This window comes from Mastigoproctus giganteus, chromosome 10 (assembly GCF_048544385.1).
Source record: "Mastigoproctus giganteus isolate SK-2022 chromosome 10, ASM4854438v1, whole genome shotgun sequence".
Lineage (NCBI taxonomy): Eukaryota > Metazoa > Arthropoda > Arachnida > Uropygi > Thelyphonidae > Mastigoproctus > Mastigoproctus giganteus.
In genome coordinates, this window is record NC_143584.1 from 178,809,417 (window position 1) to 178,834,634 (window position 25,218).

At 38.0% G+C, this 25,218-nt stretch overlaps 1 protein-coding gene across 4 annotated transcripts in view; it reads right to left on the reverse strand.

The window, feature by feature from the left end:
- Prp40 (pre-mRNA processing factor 40) overlaps window positions 1-25,218 on the reverse strand; it is a 434,121-nt gene that overhangs the window by 292,189 nt on the left and 116,714 nt on the right. For all 4 annotated transcript variants that reach the window (XM_090383606.1, XM_090383605.1, XM_090383604.1 and 1 more), the window contains exons 11-12: window positions 13,718-13,855; window positions 10,440-10,531 (exon numbers count right to left, since the gene is read on the reverse strand). In XM_090383606.1, the coding sequence (XP_090239732.1) occupies window positions 10,440-10,531; window positions 13,718-13,855 (230 nt within the window). The remainder of the gene's footprint in view (window positions 1-10,439; window positions 10,532-13,717; window positions 13,856-25,218) is intronic.

The window sequence follows — 25,218 nt, forward strand, 5'->3', positions numbered from 1 at the left end:
GATTCTGCTTCATTCATACAGCAACAGTAAGAAACATAAATTGGTATCCAGTTGTCACCCTGCAAAGTTTTGATCAAAAATATTCTTCCTATTAAAATGAGTAACATTTACTTATAAGGCATGATAAATACACAAGTTCTACAAAAAAAAAAAAAAAGAGAGAGAGAGAGAGAGAGAGAGAGAGAGAGAGAGAGAGAGAGAGAGAGAGAGAGAGAGAGAGAGAGAATGAGAACTTAAAAGTATTATTCCGAGTGCCTTAGGATATTCAACAAAACACACCACCAACAAGAACTATGGGAGAGTGGGTGGGTGACATCTTACATCATGGCAGGTGCAACTGTTGATTTTGTTTGATCATTACTATTTGCTCTGGATTATTATGAATGTGGGGGGAGGGAAGCAACTTGTTCAACCTGAAGCAATGCCACACCCCATATAATGGAAAAGAATGACTACCGAATCCAAGGCTATAATATAAAGAAGAACAAAGGATAATTCATCATTCCCTGCCTCCTCAACCCCAATTTAGAAATACTATATGCCAGGATTTCTCAACGTGTGGTCCGCAGACTGGTACCGGTCCACAAACAACTTATTTGAAATATACCTACATAAAACTATAAAAAAATTTCCTTATTTCCTTTCCTAAAATATGTCTATGTAAACTTTTGATAATAAACAAAGAAATGAATTACCTACCTTTTATTTATATTTACTGATGTAAATGAATACCTAATTGCATTATTACTGGTATGTTAAATGTCCTAATGGTAGTGTCATTATTTTCTGAACCTACGAGTATAATTATTGAAAATACATTAATTTATTTTCTACACTAAGCTACAGGTGAGCCACGAAAAAAAAAAAAAAAAAAAAAAATCTGGAAACACCGCACAACAACCAACCAGCAAAACTAATTCCCTCCACCCTTTTAGCCAGCAAGTTATAAATTACTGGTGGTTGAGGCTGGCAGTTCGAGGAAATTCAAAGGTCAACTGGATCGTTAGTTACCTACGTGTGGAGGGAAAATCATAGGTTGTCTATTTCCTTTTCTTTTATTATTTATTTTATTTTATTATTACTTTACTCTTTTTTTGGCTGGGGAGCATAAGCCTTAGGCTTCCTTGCACCATATGGGCATTACTAATACTAACTCAGAGGATGGCAGCCAGAAAAACAACCACACGACAAAGTTAATATCGTATCAGCAGATCTCCACCAGCACCCTTAGTTACCACTCTTTCTCTAACTATCAAGAGGAATAGATCGACAAGGCGCACTGAGGATAAAGCATGGCAAGTAAGCTTTTGGAAACTTTCTTTACTTATTCCATAGGAAGGAGCTCTGAAAAGTAGACTGTAACAATGGACATTTTTTTCAAATAATTTCTAGAGTTCATATACATTCATATTCTCTATTCCACTGTTTCAATGTAAGCTCAGTAGAGCAATTAAAACCTAACTGTTGTTATAAATTCTTTTATATTCAATATACAAATCACATAGTGGTGACAATTTTTCAAGTAATTCATACATGCATGTTAGCATGCCATTTAGTATATATCAGAAGTTAAAAAAATATATTTAGAACTGCAAAGGCAATTTGTTCCAATAGGCACTTAACTAATTAAAGTGAAACATCACAATAAAATCTCATTACCAAAAATTATAAACTAAAGGGGAAGGGAGGAACAAAATGGGGATTTCTTTTACACTTTACTTTATGATAGTAATAGTATTCACCATATAGTGCAAGGAAGCCACAGGATTTTGCTGTACCTGGGGGGGGGGGGGGAGTGTTGATAAGAAAATACAAATGTGCTTCCCTCCTCATGTAGGTCCATCAAGTTGACCTTTGAATTTATTCAAACTGTCAGCTTCAACTCACCTGCAAAGGCAATTTGTTCCAAAAATCAATGACTTGTTGGCTAAAAGAAAGCTTTCTACAATCTAGTCTAAACTTCTTTCCCCTGTAATTTGAATTAATGACCCCTAGTTCTGGAATTCTTTATAATAATGAAAATTCCACCCACATTTATTTTACTAATCCCTCTCAGAGCCTTATAACCTTCAATCAGGTCACATCTGAAGTGCCTGGTCGCCAAGCTTTGTAGCCCACATAATCAGTCTTTCCTCATATGACCATCCTTTTTTTGATCTCACCATGCAAGTTGCCTGTTTTTGGACCCTTTCAAAAAGTTCAATGTCTTTTTTCAGATGAGGTCTCCATACTTGAATACGGTATTCCAAATGTGGTCTTATAATTGCCTTATACAGTGGAATTATGACCTCCCTATCTCTACAGGATTATGTTCAATAAATCATCGATAGGACACTATGAGCTTTCCTGGACGCCCATTTATGCTGCTCAGAAAACTTCATCTGCCCATATTGTAACTCCCAAATCCCTTTCTTCCTCTACTGTTTTTAATTCAACCCCAAGAAGTGTATAATTTATTTTGGGGTTGCTATTCCCCAAGTGTTTTAATGCAGCAAAATGCAAGGTTTTGCATTTGCTGCATTAAAACATAGCTGCCACTTTTCTGACCATATCTGAAGTCTGTTCAAATCAGCCTGAAGGAGTGCTGCTTAGCATTGATCATTAATGACTCTACCAATCTTTACGATGGTAGAGTCATTAAAATTTCAAAAGCATGCCTTCTATCCCTTTGTCAATGTAATTTATAAAAATGAGACACAACAGTGGTCCAAGAACTGATACTTGGGGGTTGCCACCCTTGATGTTACTCCAATATGAAGAATATCCATTACTCACAACACTTTGCCTTCTGCCCTGCAGCCACCCAGCAATTCATCTTAGAATCATTCCAGTAATCCCAACACATTCCAACTTATACAGTAACTAATCATGAGGGTCTGAGTTATATGCTTTGCTAAAATTCAAATAAACTATGTTGAAACAGTTCTCTACATCCAGCTCATGAGTAACTAAGTCAAAATAGCCTACTAAGTTAGTTAAACATGATTTTCCCTTAACAAAACCATGTTGTGCATCCTTCAGAATGCCATATCTATCTAAATACAGGCAGGCCTCGCTTAACGCGAGTTCGATTAACACGGTTTTCAGTTACCGCGATTGGAAAAAATGATACCACTTTTTACTTTACGCAATTCAAATTTCCAGTTAACGCGATCTTTTATTTCTGATAGTTGAAAAAGATTAGAATCGCACACTAAATGTCTGACTGCCAATAAACAAGCGTTTGTCCGCTTCCCGCCTCAGTGTGTTCCATCAACTAAGTAGACGTGTTACTTGTTTGTCTCCACCTAATAAAGTCACGTGCAGACGTATTTAAAAATTCTAATTTTCTACCCCTGTTAATTATGGATAAAAGAAAGAGTGAAAAACGTGATTGTAATAAAAAAAAAACGAAAAGTTATTACTTTAGCTGATAAACTTGAAGTTATTAAAAAACATGAACGTGGTGCAAACCATGCGAAAATCGTAAGAGATCTAGGATACAGTGAGTCTACCGTACGAACTATCTTGAGCCGTAAGAACGAATATAAAGAGAAAGGTAAAGTTTCATCAACTTCTTTTGTCTTACAAAATACCAGAAACAGAACTCTAATAATGATTGAAATGGAAAGTCTTTTATCAATTTGGATAGAAGATTGCAATCAAAAAAGAATTCCATTATCTAAGGACAATATTCAGAGCAAAGCTATTAACCTTTTTACTAAGCTCAAAGAAACAAAATATCAAGGGGAGACTGAAATGTTTGTTGCTAGTTCAGGGTGGTTTGGACGTTTCAAAAATCGAGCATGACTGCATAATGTTAAAGTAACAGGGGAAGCTGCTAGGGCTGATGAAGATGCTGCAGCCAAATTTCCTGCAGAATTGCAAAAAATCATTCAGGATGCTGAGTACGACGATCGGCAAATATTTAATGTAGATGAAACGGGCATATTTTGGAAACGGATGCCAACTAAAACTTATTTGGCTGCAAATGAAGCATCACAACCTGGGTATAAAGTCTCAAAAGATCGACTAACACTTTTATTAGGAGGTAACGCTGAAGGTGATTTTAAATTGAAACCCATGCTTGTGTACCATGCACAAAATCCTAGGGCTTTAAAAGGATACAGCCATCGCACTCTTCCAGTCATTTTTCGTTCAAATAAAAAAGCATGGATGACCAAAGCCCTATTTGAAGACTGGTTTACGTCTTATTTCTGTCCAACAGTTGAAGCCTATTGCAAGAAAAATAATCTTACTTTTAAAGCTCTGTTGCTTTTAGATAATGCACCTGGACATCCTTCTGCACTTGGTGACTTAAATGAAAATGTGAAAGTTGTTTTTTTACCGGCGAATACGACTTCGTTATTGCAACCCATGGACCAGGGGACGATTGCAACTTTCAAGGCTTACTATCTCCGCAGAACCTTTGCACAGGCACTTGAAGCTATAACAGGAGATAATGCAATTTCTGTACCAGAATTTTGGAAAAAATATAACATACGATTGGCCATTGAAAACATTCATGCAGCATGGGAAGAAGTGACAGCCAGCAATATGAGAGCAGTTTGGAAGCATCTTTTACCCCGCGCAAACGATTTTACTTGCTTCAAAGATGCAGTTCAAAAAGTTATTGAAGACATAACTAATATTGGTAATGAACTTGGTTTCAAAGGCTTGGATGCGGCTAACGTTCGAGAATCACTGAATTCGCATTTAGAACAGCTAAGTGACAATGATCTCCTTCAAATAGAGCAACAGTGTGCACACGAAGAAGCTGAAGAAAAAGAGTGTGAGCCAGATGAAAATGTTACCTCAAAGGAGATAACGGTAAAAGAACTAGGCGAAATCTTTCGTATTGCAGAGAACCTTAAACAAAAGGTAATGGATGTTGATCCTAACATCGAAAGAAGCATGTTATTTCGCCAGGGCCTAGAGAAGCTTGTTGTCGGCTATCGGAAATTGTATGATGAAAAAACGAAAGCCAAAACTGTTCAAACGACTGTGTTCAAATATTTCTGTAGCAAATAGTTAGTTTCTCCATTATATATTTTGAACAATAAACATTTAATTCTATAATTTTTATTATCTTTTACATGGCATGCAGTTAAAAAGTTATTTAAAAGGTATTATTTAAAAGTTATTTAAAATTCTTTATGGACATTCCAGAAGGTCAAGTACCAATTATAATTTTTCCTATTGGTTATGATATTCGATTAACACGTTTCCGTTTTGCGTGATGCGCTCGCGGGATGAATTAATCGCGTTAATCGAGGCCCGCCTGTATTCCTGGACTGCACTCTTAATAATTTTCCCTACCAATGAAGTTAGACTAACCAGTCAGTAGTTACCAACTTAAGTCTTAGAACCACCTCTAGGTATTGGCAATACAGTGGCACTTCTCTGATGCAAAGGAATCTCTCCTGATTCTAATGACACTCTCATTTATGTAAGGCTCCCACAGTATATATGTCATCAACTCTGGGAGCCTTACTTGCCTTTATGCTTGAAAGTTTTTCTAATAAATAGTCATCTGCAATTTCAAAATCACTAAATTCATATGGCTCAGCCTCACTCACACAGCCTCTTTACAGCATGAAGGGTCTTTCGTCAGTAAAGACAGATGCAAGGTACCTAATCAATTCATCTTCCGCAACCACAGCAAGATTATCCACGACTTTCGCACACCCAGTAGACAAGGGTTATGGCTGATTCGCTTCCTTTGTTGTATTCACATTCATGAAAAATTTATTGTCCCCATTCTTTACTCTGTTAGCCAGTGCTTTCTCATATGTAGCCTTGCCCTCTCTAACCTTATCTGCGGTATTCTTACAAATAAATTTATAGCTGTTGTAGGCTTCAGTACTATTCATCGCTCTGTAACTATCCCATGCTATCTTTTTCTGCTCTATTTGACTGGCCAGCTTCATATTCATCCATCTTGGCATCCACCTTGTGCTATATTTTCTTAAGTGTATGCATTCATGGAATTTGTGATTACTGCTTTAAAAGTATTTCATGATTTTAATGTATTAGTCATCTCTCTCTACAATCCATCCAATTAATGGCATGTAGCACCTTAAATTGCCTTAGTTCCCTTTTCTGAAATTAAAACCCATGCCTTTACCTTTAACTACTGGAACTTCTTTTTTCATCTTCCAACTGATGATTGCGTGATCACTACCTGACAATGGTTCCTGTACGTTAAGCCTTGTGATGTCCTCTAATTCGTGAGTAATGACGAGGTCAAGAATATTCTCACCCCTAGTATTTTCACTAACATACTGGTACAAATAATAATCTAGTTTACATAAAAAAATTTTCTCCCCAAGGCAAGCTTCTCTCCCATTTATTCCTATCAACCTGGAGCAGATTGAAGTCACCCATAATAAGACGTTTGCACTTGTTTTGCCCTTTTCATCTGTATATAGACTCTCTTGTCATACTCTTCACAATCTTCTGGTCTGTAGTTTACTCCCACTCTCATTTTAATTTGTTCTTTTGTTTCCAACTAACTCGCACTACACAGATTCTATGCTCGCAGACATAACTTCAGACTTGGCAAAAGCTCTTTTTGCACTCAGGCTGCTTTTGCCCCACCACCCCTTCTAGCTTCTCTAAATATATTATACACACTGTAGTTGAACTCATCATCCCCAGTTTTTGTTAGCTCTAGTATATCAACATTAGTTGTTCTAACCAGGAGTTGAAATTCAGCCATTTTTTGACAACTCACCTGACATTATCATAGATACAATTAAGACTAAGTATTCTTCTATAGTTTACTGTTCTGACACACCCCTTGAAGTTATTTAGGTTGTTTCACTAGCTTTATCTTCCCACTCAATTGAAATGTCACTATCCCCAGAACATGTTGTGCAAGATGACCTGAGATGATCTTGTAGCAAATTTTGTTGCTGCAACAAACAAGAATTCTTGAGGTGAGTACAAGCATTATTTTGAGCCACATCATCAGATAAATGGATCAATATTACCCATCTCCCTCCTAACTAGCAGTTTCCCAGATTCCTTAAGGTGTGCGGAATGATACTAGCAAAAATCGTTGCACCACTTTTGTTCAAATGAATACCATCTCTTCAAAATAGATTTCTTTTCTATATACAAGTGCAGACCACACTAATAAAAATTCCCAACCCAATTCCCAGATCCTTGCAGACTCCCTAAGTCTTGAGTTAATCCACAAGGCTTTCAGCATATAATCCCCTCCCCATCATGCCTAGGCAGAATTGCAAACACATACACATCCTGATATAACTCTCAGCATGGTCCTGTATTTATCCAACAAATGGTCAAGTCGCATTCATTTAATATCGCTAGTCTCTATATGAATAATAATGCTCTCTTTACACCCCCCCCCCTTAAAATCTGACAATCTGTTTGTAACATCATCGACTGTTGCTCCTAGCAAACACATCCTGGTTCTGGGCCACCTATCTTTATTACAAAAAAGTTACCTGTTTCACTGACAATAGGTTTCCCAATAAAACTAGATTACCTTCAACCAGAACAGTTTGTGCTAGACTATTCTTTTCTAGGAGATGTGACAGTAAGTTCCCAAAACATCCCTTAGAAACTACATATGTAAACTCCATGCTAATGGCTGTTTCCATTCTCAAAATAACCTCATTACACATTGATATACAGTGATATACACACACACCAGCCATTAAAATATGAACCTCTATTCAGTGTCGAATTGGGTTGCCTTTGTTTCAAATAACAGCAAGTATACAGCATAGCATAGATTCTATAAAGTGTTTTGGTCTAATTGTAACCATTCTTCACTAGCATCACTGCAAAATATCACATAGCTGCGATAAAGTTGAAGAAAGATGACTTCATTGCCAAATTGCTCTCTCCAGCATATCCCACACATTCTCAACAGTATTGGGATCAGGTGAATGTGGAGGCCAAGGAAGATGGAAATCTGTGTTATGTTCTCCGAATATGAAACACCGAAATTGCTAAGTCAAGGCAGATCTTGCGAGGTATGGCTATCCCATCAATACCCTTGATAGGTGTGACCTACAGACACATGGCAATGTAGCGACCAACAGAAACATCCAAGGTAATGACTCAACCACGAGCGCCTTTATCCCTATCACAACAAGTTTCTAGGGTCTTAAAATCACATGGGATAAAATGCGTACAACTCCCAGGCAGAAAGTTACGATCCCTCATCTCTAAAGTGAAAACACCGATCCCCACCTTACTACAAAGCGGATTGGCCTACCGCATCTCTTGCCGTGACTGCACTAGCTGCTACATAGGGGAAACTGGGAGATGGCTCAAAAAATGCCTTTCCGAACATGAAAGAGCAATCCGCTTAGCGGATGTGGAACACTCAACTATTGCCGAACACATTTGGGCAACCCACCACGACATTGACCCACACCACGATGTCGTGGTTAGGCCCCGCCACTATCGACGACGCTCCTGATTGGAGTCGTTAAACATCACATGCTCCAATACCTCGGTCAACAGGAGCAATGGATGTTGGGTCCACCCTATCATCGAAACAACAATTCTGACTAATGACAAACGCTGGCAACGTCCGCATGCATCACAGCCTTCAACATCCAACAATTAATCACGCACTCACATACATCATTGGCAGTACATGCCCTCATGCTCCATTCTTAACTGTCAGTTTAACTGAGGAAGGTTGACAAACCAGCCGAAAGCTTTTGTATGTATCTAATCCAATGTATGTATGTATTTCCTTTATTAAAGTTATCATAACTTGTTCTGTCTCCGTTTCGCTCCGTGCCACAGTAATTCAATATTAATAATATGTTCTCTGAACCCTTCTTGCATGATTCTGACATGATGTGCTGTTGCACAGTCATCCATAAAGTGCCATCACCTTCGAGATAGAAGTGTAACATTGTAGGGTGTGCTAGATCTGATACAAAATTCAGGTAGTCTGTGGATGACAACCGACTTTCCACAAGTATCAATGGACCGAGTCCGTGCCAACAAAACATTCCCCATTCCATGATACCACCTGCAGATGCTTGGGGTTGTCTTAAAAAGGCAAGCAGGGTCCATCACTTTGTGAAGTTCTCAACACACTCTCTGCCTACCATCAGTGTAAAACAAAGGTCTATCATGATTCGCCTGACCACGACTTTCTTCCATTGTTCCACTGTCCAATCACGATATTCTCAGCACCACGGAAAGTTGATTTTTCTGTTTTTCTCTGAAAAATGTAAGTACTGAATAGGTAGGAAACTGCCAATATCCAATTTCTTCAATTCCCTGCACACGGTGTGGGTTGAAATAGAGCAGTTCTGGGCTTGGTGAAATTCAGATGTAATTGTATTCACACTGGATATCTATATTTCCATACAGTCCTCCTAAGCCTATGACAGATTTATTCTTGAAGTATTGTTTTTCTGCCACATTTACACCTTTGAGGTGTGGAAGAATGCTTGCTTTCCAATCATTAAAAACATTTGAGAAACTAGTCATGTCTTTCATTTCTTGAATTGTGGCTCCCACTAAACATGCACCCATGATAAGACCCTTTTCAAAGGCTGATAGCCCCAAGAATTTTTCCCATTCTGGCATTGGATTATTGCAGGCAAAGATCTTGTGCACATTTATACTAGACGAGGCAACACGGCATGTCACAGTTTTCTCTGCCCCTATTTGCATTTCTTCTGTCTTAATATAAAGGTTTGTATTTTGTTGGCCAGTGTTGTACTTATCCATGACAATGTTGCCGCTTCTGGAATTCTTTCCTTATAGATACCATTTAGGGTTCCCACAATTTTTTTTTACAGCCCTCCAAAGTAGTCTTCAATTTTTGGAAAAGCAAAACATCACAAGTGAAGACGATCCAAAAAAACATCTATATATTAACACATTAAAGATTTTTGAAAGAGAAACTTATGGGATGACGATATTATTATTTTTTTTTTTTTTGTAATTATTGCCAACTATGGGCATATTTTATGCTTACAGTTTGCAGTATTACTGACCAGCATTAAAAAAATAATAATAAATAAATAATATTCAATAAATGGAAATATAAGCATCTGTAAGTTAGGATTAAAAATATACTTACAACCACCTTCGTTATGAAAACTAATTACAAAAAAAAGTATTGTTCACAAGAAAAACAAAAATACTAATAAATGGCTTTCAAATATATTTTTATACAAAATTAATCTGCATTATAAAAAAAAAATGTGTAGCCAAGTTAAAAAAACAGTTACATATCACTGCAGAATGGAGAAGAGTGACAGCAATGTCTTAAAATTTAACAACTTTACTGAACAAAAAAACTGCAAACTAATAATCAACTTAACATATTAATTGTATACATTACACAGAAATAATAATATACATTATTATTTATATTGCATAACATCTATATTGAAATGAAATACACACACACACATACAAAAGTAAAATGATCGAGATTAAATTACTTATATCGTGTGGTAGAAAACATCTTATCACTGTTCTGCAAATACTGCTCTAAATCTTCTTTTGCTTTTTTAATTTTCAGCCGTTGCTCTTCCTGTAAGGGAGAAAAAACACTGCTAGAATTTTTTTTTTTAAATGGGTTATATATTGTGACATAAACAATATATAATTATTAAAAAACAGCAAGATTTACCAAAAGCGGGGAAAGTAATCGATAATGAATAAGTTATTTACTTTTTCAAACAGGGATATTAACTAAGGGTAGGGCTATAAGATGTACATGAAAAACACTACAAAAATAGGTGGAAAACAAAGGCAAAACTTTGAGGGAAAAAAAAACTAACTCACTCTTCAAGTTCAGCTCACATGCCAGCAGAAGTTCCACAGTGGAATACACTGAAAGGACAGAATTCGTGGGATACCTGGTTCCTGGGCAACGCGATGCTGTCACCCCTGTCAACCAACCGCTTGGCAGGTATATAGGTACACTGCATTCACATAGACAGTAATTTGATGTCAATATGGATAGATGTTGAGTTAACTGACTTTCAAAGAGGAATGATAGTGGGTGCCCGACACATGGGTCATTTACTGCGGAGGTGGTAGAAATTGCACTATCCCCTCTGAAAAGTATCAAGGTGTATCAGGAATACGGCATTTCCAGAATAACATCTCGTCGTGGACAGCACTGTGGGGAGAGAAAGGCGGTGGATGAACGTGGCTGTCGACATCTGTCTCGCATTGTTTCAGCCACCCGGAGAGCAACAGTGGCACAAATCACAATTGATTTCAACAAGGGAGATGCCAGAAACATCTCCACCAAGACCATCAGGTGATCATTAGCCACAATAGGTTATGGGAACCGCCGACCCACCAGAGTCCCACTGCTAACACCACGACATAAGACTGTACACCTCAACTGGGCAAAAGAACATTGGCATTGGACCTTGGATGATTGGAGATGGGTCTCCTAGTCCAATGAGTCCCGTTTACACTTATTTCGAGTGGACAGGAGGGTGTGTATTTGGCAGAAACCGCACAAAGCTATGCACCCATCATGTCAACAAGGAACTGTTCATGCAGGCGAACAGTCAGTAATGGTCTGGGGCATGTTCACCTGATTCAACATGCACCCCAGGGCAACGGACTCTTCCAGCAGGACAATGTGCTTCCCCACAGAGCAGTGGTGACTAGAACATGGTTCGAAGAGCATTCTGCAGATATTACCACCATGGAATAGCCTCCCCATTCTCCAGACGTGAACCCCGTGGAGCATCTTTCGAATGCTGTGGAAAGGTCCGTTTGAGCTTTGGATCCCCCATCCAGGAATGCAACAGAATTATGGACAGAGGTGCAGCAAGCATGAATGGAAATACCCGTGGAACATTTTCATGAACTAGTGGACTCAATGCCTCGCCATGTGACTGCCCTTATCCAGGAGAAAGGTGGACTTACCCATTACTAAGTAGGTATCCTATGATTTCTGCCACTCGGTGTATATTATTAGGCATAATGTGCCTATTATCTCTCAGCGTGTCTGTCTGTATGAATATAACAACTTGACTCCCAGTTGACTGCTTTTCATGAAATTTTATATTTGGACAGTGATTCCAAATCTCATTAAAATTGAAAAAAAAAGAAATCTGGAAATTATTTTTTTCTCCCCAACAATTTGTATGTAAAAAAGAAATTCATAGATTAAATGTAGTTTTAATGATTGCTTAAAGCTAGCCGTCATTGATGTTAAGGTAGGGTTTTAGGAGTATCAGCGATTAAGGCTATATTGCGCTATGTATATTGTCTGTAAATTGTGTGTGTTTCGAGGTCAATTTTCTGTTTTTGCTGAATGAAAAATCAAAGTTTCCAGGAAAATAAAACCATGCTACCCCTGAAACAACTAACTCAGCCATATCTTATCTTTGACTTATCTTTGGTAGATAAGTCAAAAAATGTATTTACCTACATTGCACATCAAGCTAGGTTTGATAAAAAAAATATTTGTGAAAGCAATGAACAAAAAAGAAGGATTTTCCTATTTGAGGCTAAAGTTTCCTCAAATCAGTGAGGCCAAGATAAAAGAGGGAATTTTTGTGGATCCTCAAATCAAACTGCTATTCCAAGATGAGGAATTCACTAAAGTTAAATGCTACAGAAATAAGAGCCTGGAAGGGATTTGAAAACATCTGCCAGAACGTTTTAGGCAATGAGAAATCACAAAATTACAGTGAAATTGCGGATGAACTAATTTTAACATACAGAGTTGGCATGCAACATGCCATCAAACCTTCATTTATTATATACCCATTTAGACTTTTTTTTCCTGAAAACTTGGGAGTGGTCTCTGATGAACATGGTGAAAGGTTTCACCAAGATAATTTCTCAAATGGAAAAGATACAAAGGAAAATGGAGTCCAAATATGTTAGCAGACACCAATGGATGATTATAAAAAAATAAATAAATAAAAGGTTTTTTTTAACAGATGAACATTTTTTGTAAATAAGATGAGGTTAACAGACCCATTGTTCAATATTTAGTACTGTATGTAACATTTTCTTAAAATATATGAAATCTTTTTTACTAGAAACTTAGTTTTTTTACTTTAATCCCTTCTCCCTTAAAATTTCATCATGAATTAAAATTGGTGGGTGTTACGGCAACGTGGTTGTCATATTTAAATTCAGCAAGGTCAAACCTACAAGAATCATCCTGAATTTGAACAGGGAGCAAAAAAAAATAAAAATTTTTCTTTTTGCTGGCCAGTGTAATCAGACCAACAGAATCTGACTCAATAAAATCAGACTAACAGAAATCTGACAATTAATATTTCTCTGTATGTCTGTCTGCATGTAATAACTTGACTCCCAGTAGACAGATTTTCATATTTGGCTCTTTTAGTAGGATTTGCTTAACTTTCCCAGATTTCATTAAAACTGGAACAACAAAAATCCAGCAATTATTATTTATTTTTATTCATACATATCACATATTGTAGTTAATGGATGTTATGGATATTATGTTTGTTACCATGCTCTGGTTGGAAGAATGAATAGGCCATGTGGTGGATGTGGAAAAACAAAAATCTCTCTTTATTTTTTTTCATCATGAATTATCACTATTTGCTAATGTGTATGAAATGTAATGCACTTCATACCTTACTAAATTATTTTATAATCAAGCATATTTGCAGTTAAGGGAGATAACTTATTGAACAGATTCATTGTCAATCACGTGTATACTTCACTCACAAACTATAGAGATTGCCATTTCTATATATCTTACCTTTTCTTCTTTAGCCTTTTGAGTTTTATAGGCATTAAATGCCTGTTTCTTTTCATTTAATTTCTTTAAGGTACCATATCTTGAGTCATTAACAATCAACTTCAATGCCTGCTCCCAGCTTGAATTGCTTGGTACATTCTGAAAATAAAAATTACACACACTAATAATAAACTCCAAGTGTGCATCTAAACACACAAAGACAAAAATACAACAAGAATCTCTACATGCAGAAGGAAATCTGTTGGCAATTGGAATAGATATCCAGTCTGCTTTTGACTGTATTGACGTCCAGCCCCTCTTTCAGTTAAGTTGGTTGGTTGGTTGGTATGTTGTTTAATGGCACAAGGGCTGCTAAGGCCATATTGTGCCTGATTCTATTCGGTAGTGCAATTACCAGTTAAAATCTGTAAAATAATCCTGTCTGCTTTAAGAAATAAAAGAACTCAGGTAGATTTGCATTGTCTCCAATCAGATGTGTTAATGTCAAAGGTTCTTGCAGATGTGAAAGCGATTTGAAAATTTTGTTTCAATAATTATTATAATGATTGCAATTTATTAGAATATGTCTCACTGTAAGTGTAGTCTGACAAAATGTACAAATAGGCGGATCTTCCCCCTTGAGGAGATAAATATGTGTTAGATACGTATGCCCAATACGCGTCCTAGCCAGGATCACCTCCTCTTGCCTATTTGATCGCATGCTTGAGGGCCATAACTTAGGTTCCTGTTTAAATTGTAGTAGTTTATTGCCGTACTGAGCCTGCCAGATTTGCAACCATTGCTCTTCACACACGTTTTTTATGATTGATTTGTAGTCTGTGTATGGCACTTTGTAGTTAGATCTTACATTGATTGGATGTTTAGCGGCTTGATCTGCGTATTCATTTCCTTTGATGCCTACATGACCTGGTATCCAACAGAAACTGACTGATTTGTTTACAGCTTGTAACGCAATAATCTGTGATCTAATTTGCTTCAAGACAGGGTGGATTGGTTTGGATGGATTTTTCAATGATTTTATTGCACTCAGAGAATCAGAGTAGATCATAATTCGCTTCCTGGACAGATTTATCACGTGATCCAGAGCTATTTTAATTGCCCACAGTTCAGCAGAATAGACGCTGCATTCCTTTGGAAGGGACACAGAAGAAGAAAAGATAGAAGAGACTGCCGCTGCGCCCACTGTCGTACTTGTTTTCGAGCCATCGGTATATATTTGAAGACACCGAGAATTTTCTGCAACATGTGCAGCATGGAGTTTCCTGATAGTAATGTCTGCTGCTTGCTTTTTCCCCCATTGTTGGAATGAGAAGTCACAGTCCGGTGTATAATCAGACCACGGAGGGTCGTGATTACACATTTCCTGAAAGACATTACCCATGTCTAGATTCCAACATTGTGATAACTGTAGCAACCTTATCCCAATAGGCTTGTTTTCGTTAGGTTTGTTTTGATAAAACGTGGTCCATTGGGGCTCAAATAAGTATGGCGAGACAGGATGAAAAGGAAGACTCCGTGTTTTTGCTGCATAGTTGAGGATCAACATTTTCCTCCGAAGATGGAGTGGAGGTTCGTGTGCATCTATATATAGACTCTGTACAGGGGATGTTCTGAATGCTCCTAAAGCAGTTCTTAGGGCACTGTGATGGATAGTGTCTAGCCGAGTTAGTGCACTTTTCCTGGCAGAGTCATAGATTGGAGCTCCGTAATCCAAACGAGATCAAATTAATACCCGATAAAGCCGAAGCAGAGTGTATCGGTCAGCACCCCATGTCAATGAAGAGAGTACTCGGAGGATATTTAATTTTTTCAAGCAAATGGTTCTCAGATATGTGATGTGTTGTAAGAAGTTTAATTTATTGTCCAGGATTAGGCCAAGAAATCTGATACTATTGGAAAGAGGTATGGTGAAATTTTTAAGATGTAGTTCAGACTCAGGGTGGATTCATACGTTTTTTACAGAAATGAATACAGTTAGATTTTTGTGGTGATAAGCGGTAGCCATTGCGAGACATCCACAGCTCAATTTTATTAATTGAGATTTGAAGCTGTCTCTCAATAGAATTCATAGTTTTTCCTTGGCACGAAATCATGAGGTCATCTGCATAATGATATAATTCTACTGTGCTTGGAATATCATGGATGATATTGTTTATTCTTATTAAAAATAACGTAGGACTCAAGATAGATCCTTGAGGGACCCCCTCCTCCTGTATATGAATTCTAGAAAGAACATTTAAATGACTAACCTGAAAGGTTCTGCCCTGGAGAAAGCTCTGAATAAACAAAGGAAGCCTGCCTCGTAGACCAAAGGTGTAAAGATCCTGAAGAATACCGAAACGCCATGTTGTATCAAAGGCCTTTTCTAAATCGAAACTTACCATAACGAGGTGGTCATTTCTGACAAAAGCGTTTCTGATGTTTGATTCTGCTTTGGTCATCATATCTAATGCAGATCTATTTTGCCGAAAGCCATATTGATTTTTATGCAAGATGTTAAGTGTCTCAAGAAACCAGGTGAGGCGCTTAAGAACCATTTTCTCCAGTGTTTTCCCCAAACAACTAGTTAAGGAAATTGGACGATAATTTCCTGGATTAGAGAGGTCTTTTCCTGGTTTAGGGATGGCTAATACAAGTGAATGTTTCCAAGAGCGCGGATAAACATCTTCCTCAAAAATTCTGTTAAAAAATAGTAAAAGAATTTGTAAAGCAGTATCATTCAAGTGTTTTAGCATAATATAAAATATACCATCAAGTCCAGCTGCACTATTGGGTGATCCATTAAGAGCATCCTTTAACTCGGATATAGTAAAAGGCTGATTATATGGAAGAGACAGACTGGTATTGAAATTTAACTTAAACCTTTCTGCTACCACTTTAATTTGTTGGAATGAAGTGTCATATGAATTTGCTGCTGAAATTTTTGCAAAGGCTTTAGCAAAAGCGTTTGCAATGTCTTTGGGGGAAGACAGTTCCTGTCCATTACAGATCAATATTGGAGAGGATGACAATGGATATTTGCCATTCAGATGTTGGATTTTCCTCCAGATTAATCTAGTATCGGTGTTTTTGGTGATAGTGGAAGCGAACTGAATCCAAGAATCTTTTTTGGCTTTCCTTCTTATTTGTCGTGCTTTAGCATTTAGTTTCTTGTAAATTATAAGGTTAATAATAGTGGGATGCTTGCGGAAAATATTCCAAGCTTTGTTCTTTTCTTTTTTTGCTTTATTACACTCATCATTCCACCAGTAGTTTTTGCACCTGCGTGGATGAGTCGACGACTGAGGAATAGCTTTGTCAGCTGCTGCTAGTATCCGTTTAGTAATATGGTCATTAGCTTCATCTATTGACTGGTTCAGAATGAAGTTTTTATCTAAAACTGTACTTAAGGAAAATTTTTCCCAGTTTGCCTTTGTAAATTTCCATCTTCTGCGAGCTTCCGGATAGGTGGTGGGGGTAATTTGGAATTTACAAGTAATTGGAAGATGATCACTATTATGGGGATTATCCAATACCGCCCAATGTATACTTGGGTATAGAGCGGGGGCGCAGATAGACAGATCTACGGCTGAAGTATTTCCTGAGGGAAAATGAACATGAGTATGTGCACCGGTGTTCAGCAAAGTTAAATTTTGTTTGTCCAGTAATGTTTCTATTAGCTGCCCTCTTTTATCCATATGGAGACTTCCCCATAACGGGTGGTGTCCATTAAAGTCACCCATCAAACAAAAAGGAGGTGGTATCTGGGCAAGGAGCTCGTCAAAATCTCGGAGTATATACGCTTGGTTTGGTGGAAGATAAATAGAAATAAGAGATAAAGATATTCCAATTTCTATTCTTACAGCAACAACTTCTAAATTAGTTTTTAAGGGGATTTGTCTGGACGGATTAGTAACGGATACCAAAACCGCTACACCTCCATGGGCTGAAGTTGCTGTATTCCTGTCACGCCTGTACAAAATATATTTCTTTATTGAGGGGGTCACTTGTGGAGTTAAAAATGTTTCCTGTAAACAAATGCCTGCTGGATTGAAATCTCGGATTAGTTCATAAAGTTCATCTGTATTAGTACGTAGTCCTCGACAATTCCATTGTAAAATGCACTTCATTATTTAGTTTTAGTGGTAGGATGATCCGGTTGCCTTTTAGAGGCAGTAGGCTTATTGCGATCTATTTTAATTTTATCTTTTTTAGGAAAGGTAGGCCGTCCAGTGTCCATGTCTTCTTCAGCATGAATTTCTAATATAGGTTCTTGTTCAGTTTTGTCATCTGTATCCATTTCTGCAGTATTAATCTGGGTTTTAGTAGAAGATTCAGCATTTGTCATCCTGGTCTCACTTTGTGACTTGATGCCACTAGTGGTGGGGATGGAAATTGGGGTATTACAAGTCTGGTCTCTGTTGTGTTGCTTCAAGGATGGCTGAGGAACTGAAAGCTGAGCTCTAGCCCATTCAGCAAGTGATATGTTCGGTGGAACTGAGTCACTGGTTTGTGTAGCAATTGAATGATATTTCTTTGTAACATCTGCATATGTACGTGCAGGAGTATCTTTCAGTATTTGTCGTCTCGCTTCCTGATAAGTCACTTTATTTTCAACTTTAAATTTCTGTATTTTTTTTCCAAATTTCCATAGCTCGCAATTTCTAGAATATGCAGGGTGACCTTCCCTGCAGTTAGGGCAAACCGGAGATGTAGCAGTACAGTCTGTTTGAGTGTGATCCTGGGATCCACATTTTGGGCATATTGTGTTTCCTCGACATGTTGCCTGAGAGTGTCCAAACTTCTGACACTTATAACACCGTACTGGATTTGGTATATATGGGCGGATATGGCAATTAAGATAACCAGCTTTTACAGTATTTGGTAAGTTTGGAGTATTGAATGTGAGAATTACACTGCGGGTTGGAATGAGGTTGCCATCTCTACGAGTCAAAATTCTCTTAGCTTGTATGACCTTTTGGTCTTTAAGTTCTTGTACAAGCTCCTCTTCTGTTACATTCAATAGATCCCACTCAGAGATAACACCTTTGGAACTATTTAGGGTTGAGTGGGAAGATATTTTAACAGGGATACCACCAAATGTTGTCATCTTTAACAACAATTCTGAATGTTTCGACTGCGTAGTTTCCACAAGCAAATCCCCTGACTGTAACCTTTTGACCATTTTAGGTGATCCAGCAGCATTTTCTAGAAATCTCTGTATAATAAATGGAGAGAGTTTGCTCACTGGTTGACTAGTTAAGGAATGGATAATCAGGAAAGTTGGATACTCAGGTTGATGATTATCTATTTTTAAGCGCTTATGTTGCGCACTACTTTCATTGGAGTTATACCAATCTATGGTATTTGAGCTTGAAGGCTCTAAGGCTGGATAATTTTCTTTATCCATGTTGGCTCCTTTTCGCCCTGGGGGATTAGCTTTTCCACCCAGGTTACCGGCCCCGCCACGGGGAGGCAGGAGCAGTGCCGCTTGTGGCCAAGCGTAGGAGTTAGTACGGTTAGTATATACAATAAAGAAAAAGGTACTTTCCTTTTTCTGGCTCTCTTTCTATACTTTTAAAAAGTAGAGCTAAATAAACAGAAAGGCTTATTAACGAAATGAAACAAGGAAAAACTCAGTCGCTTTGGAAAATCGCTATAGGAATCGCAGTACTATTTAGCACAGAAAATCGCCTGGCCTCAAGAAACGCTTGGCACCCGGGGCCTTTCAGTTAAGTGAGGAGGGATACCAGATTAAAGGAAATATCCTTGAATTCTTAAAGTTGCTTCTTACAACCAGGGTTCTTCACCTGACGGTGAATAAAAAATCCTTCACTAGGAAAAGTCAGTGTAAGTGTTCCCCAGGGCAGAGTTCTTTCTGGGCTCCTCTTTACTGCTGCCATCCACCCATTCCTGTGCCAGGAAACATTTTCTCAGCCATGCAGATGATTTGAAGCTCCTTTATCAGACACATGGGAGCAACCGACCTGAGACTACTTCCGACACCATCATGAACAGCCTAAAAACTCTTGTTATGTGCTTAGCACAGTTCTCTCTTCAGATTAACCCAAATAAATCTGCACAAATGGTGTTCTCACTCGAATCACACCCAACTCAACTAAACCTGAAAATCCATGGAACCTCCATCCCTCCAGTAACCAAGCACAGAGATCTCGGGGTCATCTTTGACCCTAAGCTCAGCTTTAAACACCATGTTGCAGGTATTCACAACAAGGTCTGCCGATCCAGATGGCTTGCCAAAAAACATTCCTTTCATGTCACAGAGTCTCAGTACACCCTTCGATATATTTACCAGTTTCTTTAGCCAGTCATTACCTACGGATCTGAAATCTGGGTGTCGGCAGCAAAAACCACACTAAAAACCATCTCATCTGATGAGTACTGGCTTCTTCGGTGGGTGCTCTTCAAGCACAAGCTTCCACCCTCACACATACTTCAGAAATTACCAAACTTCTAAACTACAGAAAAGTCTCAGAATGGATCTTCACCCTCCACTTATTCGTCACCATTAAAATTACAGCGGGTGAAATCAATATACCAAGTTTTCAGCAGATTTGTAATTAGAGAATCCCCCTGAAACCCTTAAGGGTCCTCCCTTCTTTACAGTCCATGACGTGGAGGCTCAGGAAGGGTGACAAATTCCTGGCAATGGAGATGCTCCAAAACGTCCAAGATATGGATGCCGACTACAAGAAATTCAGAGGACAAGACCTACAGGATACATATCATCATGGAGCAGCTCTGGCCTCCAACAGAGTGACTGTCACTGTTTTTCCTTGATCGGTTTGTTGCTATTGTAAAAAAAAAAAAAAAAAATAAACTGTTTTCACATGTTTACAACTTATATTTTTGTTTTTAGAATTTTAGTTCCTTTCTATGTTAAACCCCTAGCATTTTTGCTGTTATGGGCATTGCATCAGGCATCCATGTAATTTTTTTTATTTTTGCTGATTGCAATAAAGATATTATATAAATGACAAGTAAGGACAAGTAATAAAGATATTATAAAAATAACAAGTAAGGACAAGTGTCATATTCATGATTTCAATCTGTCTCTCTTACTGACTGTAGCAAATGGAGGGGAAACTCTGCATAGGCACAAAATTTTTAAAATTAAAATTATTGTCATCTTATCAGTAAGCTAGAGAAAGAATAAGAACATTCTGAAACCTGATCGATATAAACGCCTATGGCAGATATAAGCTAGTCTGTATTCAAGGCAGTTAGGCAAGCGAAGGCAGATTATGAGAAATCTTGGGCAAAAGATGCAAATAAAAACATTAGACTTCTTTACTCATGTGAACTCTAGAAGTAAGGGGGTGAATCAGAGTGATCCACTTGATATCGATGGTTTCATTGTTGAATAACCTGCTGAGGTAGCTGACAAACTGAATGAGTATTTTGCATCTACATTCACATGATGAAGTCTGTAGGAAAGTGGAGGCAAGAAGATTATCAAACTCTAGCAGGGAGCTAAATGATTTTGTAATAACTGAGAGCAAAGTGGAGGGTTATTGTGTTATTTGGTTTTTAGGAGCATTAGCAACTAAGGCCATATTGCTCCGCGATATGCGGTAGTCATTCCCTGACCTTTCCGCATCCTCCGTATTTGGTGGTGACGGGCTCGAACCCCGGTCTAATCAAGAAGCATGTGCTACGCACTGCTGCTCCTTCCCACCTGGCTGCAAAGTGGAGGAGAAATTGTTGAAGTTAAACATAAGAAATGCACCTGTGGTGGATGGGATCTATCCAGTTATATTAAAGGAGGCAGCAAAGGAAGTAAGCAAACCCTTAGCCATAATTATGAGCATCATTGGACTCAGGGGAGGTCCTCACGGACTGGAGATGTGCAAATGTGTCCCCAATTCACAAAGGGTGATACAAGTAATTACAGACCAGTTAGTTTAACTTCTGTTCTGGGGAAAATAATGGAGTCACTGGTTAAAGATGCATTGCAGGATCATCTAGACAAGACTGAAGTAATAATACAGACACAGCATGGGTTTGTTAAGGGAAAGTCTTGTCTAACAAAGTTGATTGGATACTATGATGTGGTTACAAAGGAACTGGATGCAAAAAATAATTTTCATATTATATATAGATAGCCCTCATTTTGTGGCAGTCCAATTTGCGCTAATTCGCAATAGTGCCGGTCAGTAACTACAAGGCCATTAGCGCATCTGTATCACAGACGAGAAAGCTTCCCACCCTCAAAGTATCCACTCGTGGAAGCAGGAGGTAAAGGTCCATGCAGTGAAGCATTCAGTTGGTTGTTGTTTACATCATGTACACATGTTGGAAATTTATTACACTAACATTTTTTATTAATTGTGCTATTAATAAGTTAAATAATAATTAATAATAGTGATAGCCGTGTGCAGTTTTTGCCAACCGTGTTATAAAGTTTTTAATTTAATTAATAGAATATAGAGACGTCAAGTCTGGTAAAAGAAGTTCAATGAATACTAGTGCAAATGAAAATGTGAAAAGGGCATGTCGATCTATCACATTAGAAAAAATGGAGGTTATTCGGAGGATGGAAGATGGTAAAAGCCACCCTAATGTGTATAGGTCTATGAATATGCCTCCATCGACTATTACTACAATTATGAAGAATGCTGATAAAATAAAACAAAGTGCTACAAAAGTTAGTTACAGCAGAAGTAAGCTTTTGGGAAAAAATGGAGGAATTGCTAACACTCTGGGTCAATGATTCTAACCAAAAAAGGATTCCCTTGACTCAAGTTGTAATAACTAAAAAGGCTAAGTCAATTTTTGAAGACTTAAAGAAGAACGAAGGAGGTCAGTGCAATGAAATATTTTTGGCTAGCAAGGGCTGGTTCGAGATTTAAAGCAAGAACCAATTGCAGAAGTGTGAAAATTACCGGTGAGGCAGCAAGTGCACAAGTTGATACCACTGCTGCATTCCCTGCAGAGTTTCAGGTCATAGTACAGGAGGATGATTACCCTTCATATCTCATCTTCAATGTTGATGAAACGGGCCTTTATTGGAAAAAGTTGCCCTCAAAAACCTTCATTGCCCATGAAGAAAAGTTGGCTCCTGGATTTAAGCATCAAAAGCCAGGCTGACACTTTTGGTGGGTGCAAATGTGTCAGGCAATTTAAATTGAAGCCAGTGTTGGTGTACTATTCAGAAACATCACACGTTATGAAAGGCTTAAACAAAGCATGTTGCCTGTGTACTGGAAGTCAAACAAGAAGGCTTGGGTGACACAGAACATCTTGGATTGGTACACCAAGGCCTCATTTTAAGAAGGCCTCAAAAGGACCTTCAAAAGCCAACTAAAACTTTGGCATTACTCCACAGTCAAAACGTTTAGTGTGTATTAATTTATTTTTTATTTACATGTACGTACTATTATATTTATGTAGGTTAAAAATAAAACACTTTTTAATTAAAAAAGTGTATTTCTTTGCTTTAAATATAGCAGTATTGAAAAGGGTAGGAAAATTTTGGTGCCCGGAACCTAACCCTGTGATTTCCCATTTGCACCTGTGTCCCCAGGAACCTAATCCCGGTGTAAATCGAGGGCTACCTGTACTTGGATTTCAGGAAAGCTTTTGACACTGTTGCGCATGGAAGACTACTGTACAAATTGGAGCAGTATGGTATTAAGGGTAAGTTGCTACAATGGATAAAAGGGTGGTTGAATGGGAGAAGACAGTGGTAATCAATGGACACTACTCTTTGTGGACTAATGTTATTGGTGGAGTCCCCCAGAGTTTCGTGTTGGGCACACTGTTGTTTTGTATATTTATCAATGATAGTGATGAAGGTATATCAAGGCTTAATGTCGAAGTCTGCAGATGATACAAAGGTTGGCAGGATTGTTAATGAAAGTAATGGCAGTGTGCTACTGCAACAGGATCTAGAAAATTTGGGCAGATGGGCTGAGAAGTGGCAACTGAAGTTTTAACATTGACAAATGCAAAGTACTGCATATGGGTAGAAGTAACCCCAGAGAAACGTACCAACTGTGTGGTACTACACCTAGGGTGGTAGAAAATGAAAAAGATCTGGGAGTAATTGTGCAGCCAGATATGAAGTTTTCTGACCAATGCAGACAGACTGCCAGAGCAGGTCATGGGGTATTGTCAATGATATTCAGGAATTTTGCTGGTAGGGAAAAGGAGGTGACTATCCCTTTGTATAAGGCGATGGTCAGGCCATGCCTTGAGTACTGCATACAGGTCTGTAGGCCTCATTTTAGGAAGGATGAAGAGTTGCTTGGGTATACAGAGAAGTGGTCCTCTTACCAAAAAAGGCTTAAGTTCTGCAGATAGCAGAGGTTGAAGACTAGGCACCTGTGAGGTGATCCGACTGAGGTGTATAAGGCCTTAAATGGGTTGAGCACGCTGAATTCTGATGGGATTCTTGTGGTTGCTCAGATTATGAACCTGAGGGGGCATAGATTCAAACTGAGGAAAGACAGTTGTAGAATAGATGTGCAGAAGTTTATCTTTAGCCAGCGGGAGGTTAATTGCTGGAACAAGCTTCCATCTGTCATTGTGGAAGTTGATAGCTTAAATAAATTCGAGGAGGAACTAAACAAATTTTTAGAGGGAATGGATTGTGAAATTGGGTTTTTTTTTTGTTTTTTTTTTTTGGCTGATGCTGCATAAGCTCATATGCTTGCTTTCTTGCATCACATGCCACTATTACTTTTACTAATACTAGTGACATTATCACACAGAATTGTCAGTACAGGAAACCCTTAGTGGGGAATTATATTGGAGAGTTGATGTATTAATATCAGTAATGGCCATATGGCGCATATTATGTTGCACCAGTCACAAAAAAAAAAAAAAAAAAAAAAATATATATATATATATAGTAAAATAATAATAATCAAAAAACTCAAATAAAATAAATAATTAATAAAAGAAAAGGAAATAGACAATGTATGCATTTCCCTCCTCCCATAGGTAACTATCCAGCTGGCCTCTGAATTTGCCCAAACTGTCAGCCTCAATCACTCATGTAGGTAACTTATTCCAGTAATTTATAACTCGTTGGCTAAAATAAAACTTCCTACAATCTATTCTAAACATCTCCCCCTGTAACTTGCATTTATTTTTGGAATTTTCGAATTCCAAATTTCTAGTTTTATAATCATTTATACCCTTAAAAATTTCGTCCTCACCCAATTTACTTTTGCCTCTCAGTCTTAAACACCTCAATGAAGTCTCCTCTAAAGTGCCTAGTTTCCACGCTCTGCAACCCACACATTCGAAGTCTTTCCTCATATGGATGCCCTTTTGCCGATCTGACAAGTGAGATCTTTGGACCCTTTCAATAAGCTAAATGTCTTTTTTAGGTGCAGTCTCCATACTTGAACACAGTATTCCAAGTGTGGTCTAAGAATATTCTTATATAATGGGATTATGATGTCCTTAATCTCTACTAGCAAATGTTCGATAAATCATCGATATGACACCATGGACCTTCCTTGCAACCTGTCTACAATGTTCGGAGAATT